The sequence below is a fragment of the Crinia signifera genome, chromosome 1 (assembly GCF_055691185.1).
Source record: "Crinia signifera chromosome 1, ASM5569118v1, whole genome shotgun sequence".
Lineage (NCBI taxonomy): Eukaryota > Metazoa > Chordata > Amphibia > Anura > Myobatrachidae > Crinia > Crinia signifera.
Window position 1 is genome coordinate 74,034,221 of NC_139217.1, and position 19,800 is coordinate 74,054,020.

The 19,800-nt window shown below is 44.3% G+C and overlaps 1 protein-coding gene across 5 annotated transcripts in view; it reads left to right on the forward strand.

Annotated features, from left to right (window-relative positions):
• LDB2 (LIM domain binding 2) overlaps positions 1–19,800 on the forward strand; it is a 332,563-nt gene that overhangs the window by 222,334 nt on the left and 90,429 nt on the right. For all 5 annotated transcript variants that reach the window (XM_083163430.1, XM_083163592.1, XM_083163509.1 and 2 more), the window contains exon 3: positions 18,659–18,831. In XM_083163430.1, coding sequence (XP_083019556.1) covers positions 18,659–18,831 — 173 coding nt within the window. The remainder of the gene's footprint in view (positions 1–18,658; positions 18,832–19,800) is intronic.

Below are 19,800 nucleotides of genomic sequence, written 5' to 3' on the forward strand. Positions count from 1 at the left end.
AACGTTGGCTAATACGCTCCCACCAGGTCCACCTGGTGGCCCCTTCCAGAGTTTATTGGAAAGTCCATCTCCCTCCCAACCACCGATGGATACAGGGGATTATGGGGTGGGACAAGTTTACCACCATATGTAAATATTTTATATAGTTTATTTAAGTGCATTATTGTTTTAAATATTTTTATGTTTAAGTATTTCTTTATTATTTATTTACTTGTTATTTATGTTATATTTTTTATAAGTTTATAAGTTAATAATTTATATAAAAATTAAAAATTCTGTAATCTAGTTGGTGTCCGTGTGAAAATATCATTTACCATGCAGGGTGACTATAGGGCACAGATATACATATGGGGTACATGCATGTTGTTTCAATATTTACCTTCATGTATTGCTCCTGGAGACTGTACAAAAGTACCAGGAGAAATTGGCATAGAAATAGGTGTGGTGGAGCAACTACTTGCTAGTACATAAACACCAGTACTGGGTACAGTCTGCACTCCAGGTGCCGTGGCATTGTGCCCTCCAGGAATGCCTGGCACCTGAGTACTACCACTCACTTGCCGTGATTCGGCCTCCACCTCCCCCTCCTTGCTGCAATAAGACGCAGAGGACAACTTGTGCGGAACTGTGAGTATACAAATTTTATTGGCAAAATATTGATTAGTACACACCAAAAAACAATATATTTACAATGACAAAAACGTACATTTTTAAGCAATCATGTCATTCTGCCACTCCACAGCCCCAACACCATTGAAATAATCCAAGTACTCGTCTCTTGACAACTTTGCTTGCGTTGATGCATTTCTGGTGTTTAAATTATTTGCCAAAGCTGTCAGACCAATAGGCTCGTCAACAACTTGGCTGTCGTCCACTGTAGCCCCCAGTTGTTGTGTGTGCACCGCTTTTCTGCGCATGTAGTTGTGCAGCACACAGCAGGCCAGCACCACTTTGTCAATCTTATCTAGGCGCAGATTGATGGCACTGTGAAAAATTCTGAATTTATTACTCAGAATCCCAAACGCATTTTCAACCACTCGCCTGGCACGTGACAGGCGATAGTTAAAAATGCGCCGTTCCCTGTTCAGTGCCCTTTGTGGGTAGGGTTTAAGGACATTAGGGTGCAATGCAAAGGCCTCATCCGCCACAAAAACAAAGTTCAAACCGTGCTCATTTTCAGTCCGCTCTGGCAGATTCAGTTCATTTTTTTTCAGTTGGTCGTGGAAAAAGGTATACTCCAGGGCTCCTCCATCTGAAACTCTACCATTTTTCCCAATGTCCACAAATACAAACTCGTATCGAGCATTAGCGATGGCCATTAGAACAATGCTGAAGAACCCCTTATAGTTATAATAAAAAGAGCCACTCTTTGCAGGGGGCATGATTCTGACGTGTTTGCCATCGATAGCTCCACCACAATTAGGGAAATTCCAAAGATCACGGAAATCACGTGCAATATTTTGCCACTCCTCCTTGGTCGATGGAAACTGCAATATAAAAGTATATGCGTATTAATAATCTGTTGGGTTGATTTTAGACCCATCAGCCCTCCCCCATTGCAGCCTCAAAGCTATTACCCGCCTTATCAAAATGACCCCCCACCCACTGGTGTAAAAGATTACATTAACAGGCATTGTAAAGATATACATATAGGGTACAGGTATGTGCACAGCTATACATATGGGGGACATGTATGTAATTTCCATATTTACCTTCATGTATTTGTCCTGTAGAACTTGGACGATGGCATCACAGGTGTCTGGTATTATCAACCCCAGCGCTTGAGATGATATTGCGGTGGTGAATCTCAGGTCGGCAAGGGTCCTGCCTGTTGCCAGGTAACGCAGCGTTGCCACCAGTCTCTGCTCTGCAGAAATAGGCCTCCTGAAATAGGTGTCCTCTCTCTCTATTAAAGGGGTAACCAGTGTCAGCAGCTCCATGAAGGTAGCGTCATCCATACGGAGATAATTCCTGAAATCATCAGGATTGTTCTCCCGTATCTCCTGTAGCAATGGCATGTGGGAGAAGGTGTCTCTCCTCAGAAGCCAGTCTCTGGTCCAGCAGCTCCGATTCTTGGTCCTTTTTCTTTTTTTAATAGCCCGCAATCTAATGGCCATAGCAGCCAAAATGCACGCACAAGCCTTCCTTCTCCTCAAGCTCATAATTAAAAAGGCCCAAATGCACCGATAGACGAACGAACGTACGTACGTATATCCAGTACAGCTAGCAATGATCTGAATAGTCACGGCTCTATTCACTGTACTACACGAACGATTCTTTGTTCCGTGATCACGCCTCGTTTTGGTATGCTCTTTTAATCCAGCCCATTATGATAATGTTGTGTACATTTTTATCGTGCGAATAGCCAGAACGGGAGAGTGTGTACGGTGGTACAATCTTTTTCTTGCGATTGTTTGGACGGGAGTACATCGGACGTCGCCAGTAAAATTGTACATATGTGTACGCGCAGATCGGTCGTATGTTTCGGACGGCCGAACGTGTATTCGGTCGATCGAACGGTCGCAAGAAAAATGAAATTGTACATATGTGTACCCAGCTTTAGACTTATGCTGCTTTCAGACCGCATAACTGGCTTTGACCCTGTATTTGGAAACGTTTCCAAAAACGGGTCTGCCAGATAAAACCCCTTTCACACCGCAGCACTTAAACGGTATATTACCGTTTAAGTGCCGATTTTTTGACACTGGCAGACCCGTTTTTGGAAACTTTCCAAATACAGGGTCAAAGCCAGTGCAGCCTTCAGCCCTCCCCTCCGTGCAGCTCCCCCCCCCCCTCGCGTGTCGACCGAGAGCATGTCGACGCCCCCCGCGCATGTCGACGCCCCCCGCGCATGTCGACGCCCCCCACCCCGCGTGTCGGCGCCCCCCCCCCCCCCCCCGTGTCGACTTACCCCGTGCCGGTACCTCCGTTGTGGACTGCAGCTCAGTATGCTCGGAAAGCACTTATGAAAAAAGTGTCTTCCAGAAAATGGCTGCCCCATAGGAAACCCTGTTTAAAAAAACTGTCTTCCGTATGGGGGGCAGCCATTTTCTGAAAGACACTTTTTTCATAAGTGCTTTCCGAGCATACTGAGCTGCAGTGCCGGGAACCACAACGGAGATACCGGCACGGGGTAAGTCGACACGGGTTGGGGGCGCCGACACGCGCGGGGGGTCGACACGCGGGGGGGGCGTCGACACGCGCGGGGGGCGTCGACACGCGCGCGGGGGGTGTCGACACGCGCGGGGGGGCTCCAGTGCTGTGAATACTTAATGAGCGCTCATTAAGTATTCACTGTGCTGAATTTAGGACCCAGCTCATTGGCTGGGTCCTAAATACCGTTTCTGAGCCGATTTTTGCGCTAAAATACCGGTTCAGAAACGGGTAGGACCCTGCATTTTAACCGGTTAGAAAAAACGGCATTTTCTAACCGGTTAAGTGGGACTGGACCTTTCAGACCGCACACATTACCGTTTTAAAACGGTAAAAAAAACGGCAATTTACCGTTTTAAAAGTGCGGTCTGAAAGGGGCATCATTTGGGCTGATAATCACGATCTCAAACTGCATGCTCCCAGCACACAATTCCATTGGTTAAAGAATGTGCCAGAATTGCTAGTACTAATGTAATCATTTACTATGTGTATGCTATATTATGTTCTACAATGCTATAATTATTAAATGTACTATTAGATGTATTGGTATGTTACCACATTGCAGCTGCAAGGAATATCGGTTGCTGGGGTTTGAGTTTAGCTGACAGGCCAGTTGAAAAGGCTACTCGGAACCCCCTCCAATAAATGACTCAGGGGACAGGTAAAGAAAAAGTATTAGAAGGTTTTGCAAGTGCAAGAGTCCCAGAAAGACCAATTATAAAATCTGTATGTTTCTCTCAGTAAGAGGCAAACATATACAGCTGCATGGTTACACTCAGCGGACAGAGCCACAATCCAGGGGGAAGATAAATTATAGTCAGGCATCAAGGGTTCTGCTCATGTTTTTGTCATTGCAGTTTAGAATTAGTCTGGAAAGAATAGCTGAAACGAGAAAACATCTACAGTGCAGAGCTTCGGCTTTCGCTGTAAGATCTTGGGCCGTATTGAAATACATTGCGTGTGAGCTGTCTTATAGGGTATATTTTCTAGTGTTATGTTGTACGCACCGTCCAATTATTTTATGTGAATAAACTAAAAGCTGAAAAAGCATAGAAAGTGCTTAACCCCTTCCCGACATTTGACGTACATTTACGTCATGGCCGGGAGGTACTTCCCGACACATGGCATAAATGTACGTCATGAGTTTAAACTGTCACTGCGTCTCGAGACGCAGTGACAGAGGGACGATGTCTGCTGTCCCTGACAGCAGACATGTCCCTGCATGCCCAGGGGGGACTGCGATGCCGCCCCCCCGTCGGCGATCGCTGTGATTGGCTGTTCAGTGTGAACAGCCATTCACAGCGTTTTCCTGTGTTACCAGCGAATCAGACGCTCGGTAACACAGGTGTCAATCACCGCCGGGCGTCAGGGGGCATGAGGGGGTCATCGGTGACGATGACACCTCACCCCACCCTCACCCCACCTGCCCCCAAGGCTGTGATTGGTCCGTGGGACCCACGGACCAATCACAGCCAAGGCGCGACATTTAAACTGACGGTGACTGCGCTGCAGACGCCATTCCGGTCTGGAATAGCGTGCAGAACGGTCACCGTGCCTGCCTGCCGTGAATACCGACCTGATCCTTGCTAATACTTACCTGATCCTTGCAAATACCTTACCTGATCACCTTATCACTGCTTGTAGCGTGCTGGACGCTTCCTGGATCTGACTTCCTGAGACTTCCTGCTGCTGCTGCAGTGTGATAGAGAGATAGAGAGATAGAGAGAGAGATAGAGAGAGATAGAGAGAGATAGAGAGATAGTGACAGAGAGAGCTATATTTTGTGTCTGCTACCCCCCCTTTTTGGGGGTGCAGGGGTTTTCTATATATAAATAACTGTCAGTGCTGCTGCTGCAGTGTCATACAGTGATAGATAGTGATAGATAGTGATAGATAGTGAGAGGTAGAGAGATAGAGAGATTTGTGTCTGCTACCCCCCCTTTTTGGGGGTGCAGGGGTTTTATTTTATATATATAACTGTCAGTGCTGCTGCTGCAGTGTCATAGAGTGATAGATAGTGATAGATAGTGAGAGATAGAGAGATAGAGAGAGATAGTGACAGAGAGTGATAGAGAGTGTATATTTTGTGTCTGCTACCCCCCCTTTTTGGGGGTGCAGTTTTTTTTTATACATATAACTGTCAGTGCTGCTGCTGCAGTGTCCTAGAGTGATAGATAGTGAGAGATAGTGAGAGATAGAGAGATAGAGAGAGATAGTGACAGAGAGTGATAGAGAGTGTATATTTTGTGTCTGCTACCCCCCCTTTTGTGCTGATCAGTATATCTGTGCTGATCAGCAACTTTTTGGGGGCGCAGAGGTTTTTTTTTTATATATATACCTGTCAGTTGCTGCCAGTTGCACTGTCAGTTGCACCAAAGGTTGTGCACCTGCTGTCCCTCACTGGTAATCAGTGTCGCATCACTGATCACCTTTTTTTTTTTTGTGAGTGCTGTGGGGTCTTTTTTTAATTTTTTTTTTACACACACTGATTTTGTGGGTGTCCTGTGGCCACTGTGCGCCGATCAGTGACGTACATCACTGATCAGCTTTTTCGGCACAGGGTTGATCTATTTTTTTATTTTTTTTGATCAGATTCCTGTTGCCTTTGAGCGCTGTTCAGTGACAGACGTTACTGACCAACATCTGTGCTCAATTTTTGGCGCAGGACCTTTTTTTTTTTTTTTTAACCCCTTCAATTTTTTATTTTTAACCCCTTCATTTTTTTTTTTTTTTATTGGTATAAAGTATTTTTTTTTTCTGCACTACATACACACTACACACTACATACCCCCCGGGTTGAAATAAAGTTTGTACCCCCCCCTACACTATACACGTGTTGAAACATTTCACTACCAGTAACACAAAAATAAAAATGGCATCCCAAATGTCCTCCCAAATGTCCTCCCAAATGTCCTCCCAAATGTCCTCCCAGTCATCCAGGAGAATGTATTCAGTGGAGGAGGCATATGCCATGCTTGCCTCTGACTCTGACACAGGCAGTGATGCAAGCGGGGAATTTGAAGGATTCGTCTTAAGCTCCTCTTCCTCCTCTGGTGATGAGGGACCCCCTCAAAGACGCCCCCGTAGATCAGCTGAGATTCCCCCCCCAATAATTGATCTAGTATGGACCCCACCACCAGACAATTTTGAGCCCCAGGTTCCTGAGTTTTTGGCCATGCCAGGAATCCAATTTGATTCCACGTGTCTCAGAGAAATTGACTTTTTCAAATTATTTTTCTCTGATGATTTTATAAATTTAATGGTGGACCAAACTAATTTATATGCCCAGCAGTTTATTGCTCAAAACCCCACGTCATCATTTGCTAGGTGGACCCCTGTAGATGCAGTAGAGATGATGACGTTTTGGGGTCTGGTGTTTCATATGGGCATAGTAAAAAAGCCAGAAATTAGGCAATATTGGAGTACAGATGTTCTGTACAGTACTCCATTTTACCGTATGGCCATGCCCCGGACTCGATTTGAGACAATTCTTAAATTTATACATTACACCGATAATGCACAGTGCCCACCCAGAGATGATCCCACCTTTGACCGGCTATTCAAAGTCAGGCCGGTCATTGATCATTTCAGTGCCAAATTTGAAGAGGTGTACATCCCTGAAAAATTTATTTGTATCGACGAGTCCCTTATACATTTTAAAGGAAGGGTTAAATTCCGCCAGTACCTTCCCAGTAAGAGGGCAAGGTATGGCATAAAAATGTATAAACTGTGTGAAAGCACCTCAGGGTACACCCACAGGTTTAGGGTTTATGAAGGGAAGGATTCAAGAATTCAACCGCCAGAATGCCCCCCCTCCCTCGTAGGTGTTAGTGGGAAAATTGTCTGGGATTTAGTGCACCCCTTCCTGGATAAAGGTTATCACCTCTATGTGGATAACTTTTACACTAGCATCCCCCTGTTTAAGGCCCTTGGTTCAAGAGGTACAGCAGCTTGCGGTACTGTGCGCAAGAACCAAAGAGGCCTCCCAAAAACGCACATTGCCCAAGTAATGAGAAGGGGTGAAAGCAGGGGAATATGCAACGAAAATATGTTGTTGGTCAAATATAAGGACAAGAGGGATGTCCTTATACTGACAACAATTCACGGAGACAGTACCACCTCCGTCCCTGTACGAGGTACCAGTACCCACACCTCAAAACCTAATTGTATCCTGGATTACAATAGGTACATGGGCGGAGTGGATCTTTCAGATCAGGTACTGAAGCCGTACAGTGCCCTGCGGAAAACAAAAATCTGGTACAAGAAGGTGGCCGTGTATATCATCCAGATGGCACTGTATAACGCTTACGTGCTATTCCGTTCTACCGGCCAGAGGGGGACATTTATGCACTTTCAAGAGGAAGTCATAAAGGGCCTAATATTTGGGAACCAGCAGGCAGAGGGCCCCAGTACTTCTAGTACTGGCCCCCGTATTGTACCAGGGCAGCATTTTCCTGATGAAATCCCCTCCACTGGAAAAAAGGGCAGGACACAAAAAAGGTGCAAAGTTTGCTATAAAAAGGGAATAAGAAAGCAAACTATTTTCCAGTGTGACACTTGCCCCGACAAACCCGGCCTATGTATAAAGGAGTGTTTTAAAATATACCACACATCTATGGAATATTAGGTTCATAATTTCACCGTGCTTCGGGGGTCTTGCTAATGCCACATAGCACCCACCATTCATTCCACCAGAATCTGAGCCGCAAAATCCAAAAATCACTCCTTCCCTTCTGAGTCCTGCCATGCACCCAACTGGTATTTTTTGGTCACATGTGAGGCATTGCCGTACTCGGGAGAAATTGGGGCACAGATTTTGGGGTGCTTTGTCTCCTTCATTCCTTGTGAAAATGAAAAATTTTGAGCCAGAACTGCATTTTTGTGTAAAAAAATGTAATTTTTCATGTTCACTGCCCAGTTTTATCAAAATTGGTGAAACCCCTGGGGGTTTGAAATGTACACTATACCCCTAGATGAATTCCCTGAGGGGTGTAGTTTGCAAAATGGGGTCACTTGTGGGGGGGTTCCACTGTATTGGTGCTTTGGGGGTCTTGCTAATGCGACATAGCACCCACCATCATTCCACCAGAATTTGTGCTGCAAAATCCAAATATCACTCCTTCCCTTCTGAGTCCTGCCACTTTTTGGTCACACATGAGGCATTGCCGTACTCGGGAGAAATTGGGGCACAGATTTTGGGGTGCTTTGTCTCCTTCATTCCTTCTGAAAATGAAAAATTTTGAGCCAGAACTGCATTTTTGTGTAAAAAAATGTAATTTTTCATTTTCACTGCCCACTTGTATCAAAATTGGTGAAACCCCTGGGGGTTTGAAATGTACACTATACCCCTAGATGAATTCCCTGAGGGGTGTAGTTTGCAAAATGGGGTCACTTGTGGGGGGGTTCCACTGTATTGGTGCTTGGGGGGTCTTGCTAATGCGACATAGCACCCACCAAAATTCCACCAGAATCTGAGCTGCAAAATCCAAAAATCACTCCTTCCCTTTTGAGTCCTGCCATGCACCCAACTGGTATTTTTTGGTCACATGTGAGGCATTGCCGTACTCGGGAGAAATTGGGGCACAGATTTTGGGGTGCTTTTTCTCCTTCATACCTTCTGAAAATGAAAAATTTTGAGCCAGAACTGCATTTTTGTGTAAAAAATGTAATTTTTCATGTTCACTGCCCACTTGTATCAAAATTGGTGAAACCCCTGGGGGTTTGAAATGTACACTATACCCCTAGATGAATTCCCTGAGGGGTGTAGTTTGCAAAATGGGGTCACTTGTGGGGGGGTTCCACTGTATTGGTGCTTGGGGGGTCTTGCTAATGCGACATAGCACCCACCAAAATTCCACCAGAATCTGAGCTGCAAAATCCAAAAATCACTCCTTCCCTTCTGAGTCCTGCCATGCACCCAAATGGTATTTTTTGGTCACATGTGAGGCATTGCCGTACTCGGGAGAAATTGGGGCACAGATTTTGGGGTGCTTTGTCTCCTTCATACCTTCTGAAAATGAAAAATTTTGAGCCAGAACTGCATTTTTGTGTAAAAAAATGTAATTTTTCATTTTCACTGCCCACTTGTATCAAAATTGGTGAAACCCCTGGGGGTTTGAAATGTACACTATACCCCTAGATGAATTCCCTGAGGGGTGTACTTTGCAAAATGGGGTGACTTGTGGGGGGGTTCCACTGTATTGGTGCAACATAGCACCCACCATTCATTCCACCAAAATCTGTGCTGCAAAATCCAAAAATCACTCCTTCCGTTCTGAGTCCTGCCATGCACCCAACTGGTATTTTTTGGTCACATGTGAGGCATTTCCGTACTCGGGAGAAATTGGGGCACAGATTTTGGGGTGCATTTTCTCCTTCATACCTTCTGAAAATGAAAAATTTTGAGCCAGAACTGCATTTTTGTGTAAAAAAATGTAATTTTTCATTTTCACTGCCCACTTGTATCAAAATTGGTGAAACCCCTGGGGGTTTGAAATGTACACTATACCCCTAGATTAATTCCCTGAGGGGTGTAGTTTTCAAAATGGGGTGACTTGTGGGGGGGTTCCACTGTATTGGTGCTTGGGGGGTCTTGCTAATGCGACATAGCACCCACCAAAATTCCACCAGAATCTGAGCTGCAAAATCCAAAAATCACTCCTTCCGTTCTGAGTCCTGCCATGCACCCAACTGGTATTTTTTGGTCACATGTGAGGCATTGCCGTACTCGGGAGAAATTGGGGCACAGATTTTGGGGTGCTTTTTCTCCTTCATACCTTCTGAAAATGAAAAATTTCGAGCCAGAACTGCATTTTTGTGTAAAAAATGTAATTTTTCATTTTCACTGCCCACTTGTATCAAAATTGGTGAAACCCCTGGGGGTTTGAAATGTACACTATACCCCTAGATGAATTCCCTGAGGGGTGTAGTTTTCAAAATGGGGTGACTTGTGGGGGGGTTCCACTGTATTGGTGCTTGGGGGGTCTTGCTAATGCGACATAGCACCCACCAAAATTCCACCAGAATCTGAGCCGCAAAATCCAAAAATCACTCCTTCCGTTCTGAGTCCTGCCATGCACCCAACTGGTATTTTTTGGTCACATGTGAGGCATTTCCGTACTCGGGAGAAATTGGGGCACATATTTTGGGGTGCTTTTTCTCCTTCATACCTTCTGAAAATGAAAAATTTTGAGCCAGAACTGCATTTTTGTGTAAAAAAATGTAATTTTTCATTTTCACTGCCCACTTGTATCAAAATTGGTGAAACCCCTGGGGGTTTGAAATGTACACTATACCCCTAGATGAATTCCCTGAGGGGTGTACTTTGCAAAATGGGGTGACTTGTGGGGGGGTTCCACTGTATTGGTGCAACATAGCACCCACCATTCATTCCACCAGAATCTGTGCTGCAAAATCCAAAAATCACTCCTTCCCTTCTGAGTCCTGCCATGCACCCAACTGGTATTTTTTGGTCACATGTGAGGCATTGCCGTACTCGGGAGAAATTGGGGCACAGATTTTGGGGTGCTTTTTCTCCTTCATACCTTCTGAAAATGAAAAATTTTGAGCCAGAACTGCATTTTTGTGTAAAAAAATGTAATTTTTCATGTTCACTGCCCAGTTTTATCAAAATTGGTGAAACCCCTGGGGGTTTGAAATGTACACTATACCCCTAGATGAATTCCCTGAGGGGTGTACTTTGCAAAATGGGGTCACTTGTGGGGGGGTTCCACTGTATTGGTGCTTTGGGGGTCTTGCTAATGCGACATAGCACCCACCAAAATTCCACCAGAATCTGAGCTGCAAAATCCAAAAATCACTCCTTCCCTTCTGAGTCCTGCCATGCACCCAACTGGTATTTTTTGGTCACATGTGAGGCATTGCCGTACTCGGGAGAAATTGGGGCACAGATTTTGGGGTGCTTTGTCTCCTTCATACCTTCTGAAAATGACAAATTTGGAGCCAGAACTGTATTTTTGTGTAAAAAAAATAATTTTTCATTTTCACTGCCCAGTTGTACCACAATTGGTGAAACCCCTGGGGGTTTGAAATGTACACTATACCCCTAGATGAATTCCCTGAGGGGTGTAGTTTGCAAAATGGGGTCACTTGTGGGGGGGTTCCTAACTTTTAGCATCTTATGGTGCCTAGAAACCTACATGGTGCCTAAAAAATAATCTCATAAAAAGGAGGCTCCAAAATCAAGTAGGTGCTCCTTCTATTATGAAGCCTGTGGTTTGGTCACCGTGCACACTAGGGCCACATATAGGATATTTATGAAAACAAAAGAATTGGGGGAATCAATTTTCAGTCACATTTCTCTAGTAAAATGTACTGTGTTCCTTAGAAAAATGTATTAAAATTGCAAATCTGCAAAAAAAAAGAAATTTTGAAATTTCACCTACACTTTGTTTTAATTCCTGTGAAACACCTAAAGGGTTAACAAACTTCCAAAATGCTGTTTTGAATACTGTGAGGGGTGCAGTTTTTGAAATGGCATCATTTATGGGGGTGTCTCACATACAAGTCCCTCAAAGTCACATCAGAACTGAACTGGTCCCTAAAAAAATCAGTGTTTGAAATTTTCTTGAAAATTTGAGAATTTGCTATTCATATTGTAAGCCTCCTAGTGTCCCAAAAAATTAAAAGGAAGTTGAAATAATGATGTCAACATAAAGTAGACATATGGTCTATGTTAGTTATTCACTATTTTGAGTGGTAAGATTATTTGTCTCACAAGCAGAAAATTTAACATTTTGCAAATCGCTAAATTTTCCATTTTTTCACGATATTTTGGTATTTTTCACAAAAAAACACAGACTGTATCGACCCAAATTTACCACTAATTTGAAGTACAATGTGTCACGAAAAAACAATCTCAAAATCACTGGGATAAGTAAAAGCAAAAAAAAGTTATCCCCACTTAAGTGAGACATGTCAGATTTGAAAAAAAGGGCTCTGTCAGGAACGCAAAAACTGGCTCTGTCAGGAAGGGGTTAATATATAACATCATGCAAACATAGGAATGGAGAGCTTAGAAAAGTCTAGAGACAAAAATCTGCATTGATCATCCAAATGCAGAAATGTGCGAAATATAAAAAACTAGTCATTCAGGAAATGCAGACTCTGAGGGAGATGTATTACTAACTTATGATTGTAGCAGCCGTTTTATGTGTATACTGTACCTGCCTCGCCTCAGTATCACAGGAAAGCAGGTACACTTTGTCAATGGGTGTATATATATATATATATATATATATATATATATATATATATATACACATACAGTACATACATACCACAAGAAAAGCCAGTGTTTGTCCCTCTGCACCTTACCCTGTAGGACTTTAGGAGAACTCACAGGCTCAGTGCTGCCTCTGATTAAAAACCCTCCCATGACTAGGCTGCTGCTGCTGTCCTCCATGGGCCTGAGAAGAATGTGATGAGCTCCACCAATCAGAGCTCAGCACAAACCTCTCTGCCTCTGCCCTCTTCTGCAAAGTGTCATGGAACTTAGTCAACTCCCAGTAATGCACTGCATACTTGTGCAGTCAGTGCGCCTTGGCTCCCGATGCTCAGCACTATTAATCATTGACAGGCTCCAAGTGCCTCAGTAAGCCACGGTTGGCTCCAAGTGCCTCAGTTATCCACAGTTGGCTCCAAGTGACTCAGTTATCCACGGTTGGCTCCAAGTGCCTTAGTTATCCACGGTTGGCTCCAAGTGCCTTAGTTATCCACGGTTGGCTCCAAGTGCCTCAGTTATCCACGGTTGGCTCCAAGTGCCTCAGTTATCCACGGTTGGCTCCAAGTGCCATTGTATTGCATGGATATTGTAATGCGAGCATCCATGCACCTTGGTGCACGACAGCGCAAAAAGAAAAGAGGATCACCAAACCTCCATCTGTAGTGCTCTTTATATATAATACCTACAGTAGTAGTGCACCTTATATATATAATGCCCACAGTAGTAGTGCCTCTTAAACATAGGAGGTCATTCTGGTTGACACACAAAGCTGCGAAATTTGCAGCTTTGCGTGTCATTTTAATGCCGCCTGCGCGAACATTGGGAATGGAGGGCCCGCTGGTCGCAGCCGAATCAGTCTGCCCTTAAATCCGACCCTAAAAGAAATTCAATTGTAAGCTCTTCGGAAGAATCTGTTTTCTGCTGCATTATTTGGATTAAAGTGGTAGAGAAATACATCTTAGCACAACTAAAATGGATTTGTAATTTAATAGTTTATGAAATTGTTTCTACATTTCACAGAATATGCCTTTGTTGCAAAATAATGTAATGTTACACCGATCGTGGCACAGTCATTTTTTTTAATACATGTCACTATTATTGTTCTCAGGGGTAAATATTAATTTTTATATTTTTCATTGAAAACTGGCTGGCTTTTCAGTTACAATCCCACAGGCAGCACTGAGAACACATTCAGGCAGCACTCTGGAGCATGCACAGGAAAGCATCTCAGTGGCGAATGGTGAGAATCCTGGGAGTCTGCCAAGATTTTCCAGGTCATATTAAAGCACAATTATCCATAATCCAGTGAACGTACTATTGCACCACTATACCCTATACGGTGCTGGATCCAATTTGTGGCACCATTATTATTATTATTTTCTGCCCATGACTTGCAGAATAGGGTGACTTTGCATCCATCCTATCAATAAAACATTTCAGATTGATAATAGGTTAGGGTTAGTTTTGCTGAATACTGATCATGCTCTTTACCACTGATATGATTGTTAACACACTGACGCATTTCTGATTGACATTTTTTTTTCTTGCTGCATAACAGACTTTGGTCCTCATTCTGGTTTAATCGGACGGGGCCGAATTAGGCCCCATTCCGAAGTTTGGGACTCTGCACTTGTGCATTGTATAGTCTGCGCATGTGCGGACCGGGGGCAGATGACGGTGGGGACTGGGGTCGCCCAAGGAAACTGGGAGTCCCCATGAAAACGTTGGTCATTCCCATGAGTACGTAGGCAGCAGACGTCACAGGACGTCAGTTTCCACTGACTTTTAATTTCAAAGGCAGAAGAAATCATTTGATGGTCGGCAAGATGCGTATGCACAGGCATCACGGCAGTGACCGAATGCGCCCGATTCCATTAGTCGCACCTGCAATCGTTCAGTACAATGTCTGTGAATTTCTGGTGCGACTATTGACACATGCACGTACTGTATATGCGCACACTTGCCGCAGCAAGCTAATCACTGGTGTGAATAGTTCCACCTACGATGAGAATGAATACATCTGTAGAATCAGACCCTAAATACTTTGACCAGAATACGAGCCAATAACTGACATTTATATTGCGCTACAGAACTGTGCTGGCAAGGATACGCTCCAGCAACACCTGCTGTGCTTTCTTACTGGGTGACTGACTGAAGGGTTTGTGTGACTGTTTCTTGGCAATGCAGAAACAATGACACTATTTCTGATGCAGCAGAATATCTGGCCATTTGCCCATATGTAGCATTTATCAAATACACAGGATGGTATCAGAATATATCCGGACTTGTACATCTACATAGCCGCTGGTGCTAAGAAGAATGCATACAAAATAAAACATTGTAAGTGCCTTTTAATAAATACATACACCAGTTAGGATTACTGAGAACTACATAACTGTTTCTGCACTCAGAATTACCATTTTTACATCGCAAAATGCAAGGTCGCATTGGGACATTGTGTCAGCGCGCAGAGGCTTACCGCAGGTAGTGGTCGCGCTGTCTGCCCTGTGAGCCGTGTGGTGTGGTCGGGATGCCGGGCAGCAGGGGCTCACAGGAGGCAGGTCCTGGGCAGTGTAATGTGGCAACGGAGGCCGCCATTGTAGCACAGTGTTGTGGAGGGGCAGAACTGCTGCGTGTCTGTGGCATACTTGAATGGCCGGGAGGGTCATGCAAATCGGGTCCCCCTCCCGGCCCCCCGGGAAGGTGGGCAAGTCTCCCACATTGTAGCATCAGCCCCTGCTCTCCCCTTCCCCACGGTAAAAATGTTTGAATTTTGCGGGACCGTGGGAGGGGGCGGGGCCAAAATCACAAATTAATGCATCTGCTGGTCGTGTGGGCGGGGCTTGGTGACATCAGCCTTGTAACACCCCCAAAATAAAGCCTTTTTCAGCCCCCCTTTCACTCCTCTCCGGGGAATTTTAAAAAAGTCGGTAAGCATGGTCTGTGGCTGTGAGAGGACGTGTGCCTGGTTCTCTGCAGTGTCTCCAGTATGGGGGCAGCCATGTTGGAGACCAAGGTTTCTCCAATCCCCTGCCAGGTGTTTTCTCCAGCCAATCCCGTGTGTCTTTCCCTGGAGTCTACCTCCTGGAGAGTGGTTCTGTGGCTTTGCACTCCAAAGTGTTCCTGCCCAACCTGCTGATGCTCCTGTCCAGTGTTTCTTAAAGGTACAGTGCTGCAGTGACCCACCAGCGTGCTGCAGGGGACCCACCTCTCTCCTGTTTGGATTACCTCCTAGTGCTTCACAGTTGTGCTCCAAAGCTCACAGTGACTCTCAGCTATACTCAAGGTACCACAGTTATTCTCAAGCTGTATACAAGTGCCACAGTTATCCTGAGGTGTATCCAAGTACCTCAGTTACTCTCAAGCTGATACAAGTGCCACAGTTATTCTAAGTTGTACCCAAGTGCCTCGTGCCTTGTGGGCTCGCTGCGCTTGCCACGCTGTGGTCACAGTGGCTCGCTACGTGATCCACCTATTCTATTCTCCCTCTATGGGGTCATGGACCCCCATGAGGGAAAATAGCCGATGGCCGTCGGGAACCCGGCTGTCGGTGTTTTGACAGTCGGGTTCCCGACGTCGGGTGAATGCCTGTCGGGACCCCGTCCGGCACCCGTTATCCTCAAGTGTATTCCAGTGCTGCAGTTATCCTTAGCTGTTTCCAAGTGCCTCAGTTATACACAGTTGACTTCAGGTACCACCGTTATCCTCAAGTGTATTCTAGTACTGCCGTTACCCTCAGCTGTTTCCAAGTGCTTCCCAGTGCTACAGCTAACCACAGTTATTCCAAGTCTTCAGTTATTCCAAGCCTTCACAGACAGTCAGTCATTCTCAAAGCTCTTCATTCATTTCCATCTCATTATAGTATTCTCCAAGGTCTTCGACATCGTCTCCAACTTCTTACAGTGGTCTCCCAACTCTCCAATCTCCTTCAACTTCTGTACAATTCTTCATCAAAGCCCATTGTTATACGAACTGCTACTTTATTACTGTTGCTTAATACTTCACGTTACCAATATTTGTTGATTGTTGCTATTTCAGTTTATTCATTGACCTTATTACCATTAAACCTTCTAAGCCTCACTCAACTCTCCTCCGTTTATCCTGTACTTTAGGTACATGAGAAAGCATTACATCCATCCACTCACTTCTTCGGCTACCTCTTCCCTGCCAGTCCCACCAATACCCCAAAGTGTGACACATTGAAACGGTTCAGTCCCAAGGTGGCCCTTCATTTTGCTGTCTTCAGGCCTCTTCAGCGACTTGGCTATATTGGTGGTTTGCTGATGCCATGCGGGGGGGGGGGGCACCATCTTGGGTGGAGGAGGAGGCAGCGCTTAGAGCTGATGCTGCTCCAAGCACTGCATCCTCCATCAGTGTCAACGGGAACCAGATTGCTCAACCCAGTTTACCCTTTTACACTGCACAGCAACCCGGCAATGACTGTAAGAACCCTGATTTTTTTTTTTACCGGTTCGTAATGCCGGGTTTCTGGACCCACTAAGCCCTTTCAGATCGCACCTATTACTGGGTTGAACCAGCAACAAACCAGCATAAACCCAGGTAATTATGTGCAATCTGAAAGAGTATCAGTGTGTTACTGTGAAAGTAAATTACAAGGAAAATCACACAAATGTAATTGAATATTTCAGTAATGTTTATCATTATATCCATCATGAATTTCATATACTGTGCCATACATCCAGTACCGCTACTTACTAATGTTGCTATGCAGGAATACTTACAGTACAGGAGAGCTCTTCCGATAAGAGCTGTCTCTTGTGATGAGAGGAATCCTGGGTTTATGACCCGGGAGCATATGCACCTGCTTTAATTTCTTCCTCTCCAGGAGATGCCCATAGAATAGAAGCAGATGGGAGGCAATGAATGCGGGACCAGGCTAATTGTGTCGGCGCACCTAACTGGCTAAAATTTATATAGGGGTAGGGCTACAATGACACAGTTAGCATATGCGGGACATGACATGCAGGGATGCTGTAATTACCTCAGCATTCTGCCCACTTCACTAGGAAGTGGACAGAATGCAGGTGGGGTACTCACCCTTCCGAGGAAGCAGGGGACTACCTGAAAAATTGCTGTGAAGGTAGTAGTGAGCCTTGCCGGGCAACGGTGCTTTTCAAGGGGCATGGTCTAATCAAAGGAGGCGTGGCCATTCACTATTATAGAAGATGTCAGAGAGAGTTAGATTTGGGTGGGGTTTGTGTATGTCAAACTGATATCTATATTGCAGTATAAAAATAAAGCAGCCAGTATTTGCTCTGCACAGAAACAACATACCACCCAAATCTAACTCTCTCTGCACATGTTACATCTGCCCCCCTTCAGTGCACATGGTTTTGCCCATTAAAGAGAGAATTTACTTTTGCAAGTAAACCAGAATCAGGCCCCATGGCCCTAACTGTGCACTGGGGCAGAGACTGATGTGAATGTTCAAATATTCTCTGTAAAGCGCTGCGGTGTATGTGTGCACTATATAAATAAATCCAGCATCTTTCCTGATCACAAGCTGTTCACAAGTTGACCGACAGTCAGATGGATGTGTTTTCAGACAGACACCTGAAAATGCCTCCACATCTAAATGAAGCCTATAATTTGTAGTTTCATTTCTGTATGTAGAACACATACAGATGTGTCTACATACATCTATCCTCCATACAAGTCACATTACACATAACGCGTGAGTACCATGTGACTCAGAAGCACAGAGCTTCTTTTCAATTTAATTTTCCCTTTAAAATGTATCTGATGCTAATATGATGCACAAGCAACATCTGATGATGAAATAAAATGATATGCAGCATGCCTATGTTCAGTGTGTGACCAAGGTTGTATACATTGTTTAGGAAAACACTCTAGTATAGCATTTCAGAAGCAGATACAGCACACTGAATATAGACATGCTGTATATCATTTTAATCAGCATAAGCAGCTTGTGTGTACTATTCCCACCTTTTAATGGATAACATTGCACAAAAAAGACACTCTGCACTAACAAGTCACGACACAGCATGACAAGACTACAAGGGCTGTTTAATGTTCATGGAAGGTAGATGTATTTGGAGTCTTCTGTACCAATCATGGGACTTTTAGGTAGAGAGCTACTATACACTATCCTTACAAGTTCATGCTGTCAATATTCCATGTTATCTAATGCAATCTTGTTTAAAACTACTGAGTCTATAGTCATTAGTGTGGATCCCGGTTTTAATATCTGATTGTTTTTTCTGTCTCTTTCCTCCTTAGCAATCGGAAGGACTCTTATTCCTCGATACTTTAGTACAGTGTTCGAAGGGGGTGTCACTGATCTCTATTACATTCTTAAGCACTCCAAAGAATCATACCACAACTCATCCATCACCGTGGACTGTGATCAATGTACCATGGTCACTCAGCATGGGAAACCCATGTTCACCAAGGTAATAACAAAGCTGATTTCTTCTCCATGTTTAAGAGTGATTGATTTGACTTCTTCTCACACTAATATAACACTGCTTCTTTTATCAAATGCAGAACTTTCATTTTCAGCTGAGCCACAAACATAAGCTCTTTCATTTACAAGTAACATTTGTTTTTTATTAAAGAGTGAAGCATATGGGGATTATTTATTATGTGTATAGAAAACATGTGTCCATGCATATTTACATTTAATAGTATAGGCATCTTTGATGTAGACATTTCTGATTCTCAATCTCTGAAATGTCTGCCATGACACAAAATGCAGGAAGATGTTTATGTTAATAATATAGTTGACGTGCTCGGGTGATATCACTGCATTCTAGTAATAGGAAGCATTCTCAGTGATGTCATTGCATTCTAGTAATAGGAAGCATTCTCAGTGATGTCATTGCATTAGTAACAGGAAGCACTCTCAGTGATGTCATTGCATTATAGTAATAGGAAGCACTCTCAGTGATGTCATTGCATTATAGTAACAGGAAGCACTCTCAGTGATGTCACCGCATTATATTAATAGGCAGCACTCTCAGTGATGTCATTGCATTATAGTAACAGGAAGCGCTGTAGGTGATGTCACCATATTATAGTAATAGGAAGCGCTGTAGGTGATGTTGCAGCATTATTCAGCGCAGATGCCATTTCAGCCAAAATAAGCAAATCACCAATAGAAATAAGCAGGAAAAAATCACTAGCTCACAAATGCACGTCCTCTCCTCTCACAAAATCACCCTCAGAGTGATTTCTGTGAGGATGCGACAGGGGGCGGGATTACCAGTGAGGGTAACCATTGACCCAGAGGAGGTAAAAAGTGATCCAGATGAGCCAGACAGTGGAAAACAGTGAGCGGGAACGGGAGTGAGTGAAATCGCATCGCATGTATAGCATGTCACTATATAGCGGCATACGATGCAATTTCACTACGTTAGCGT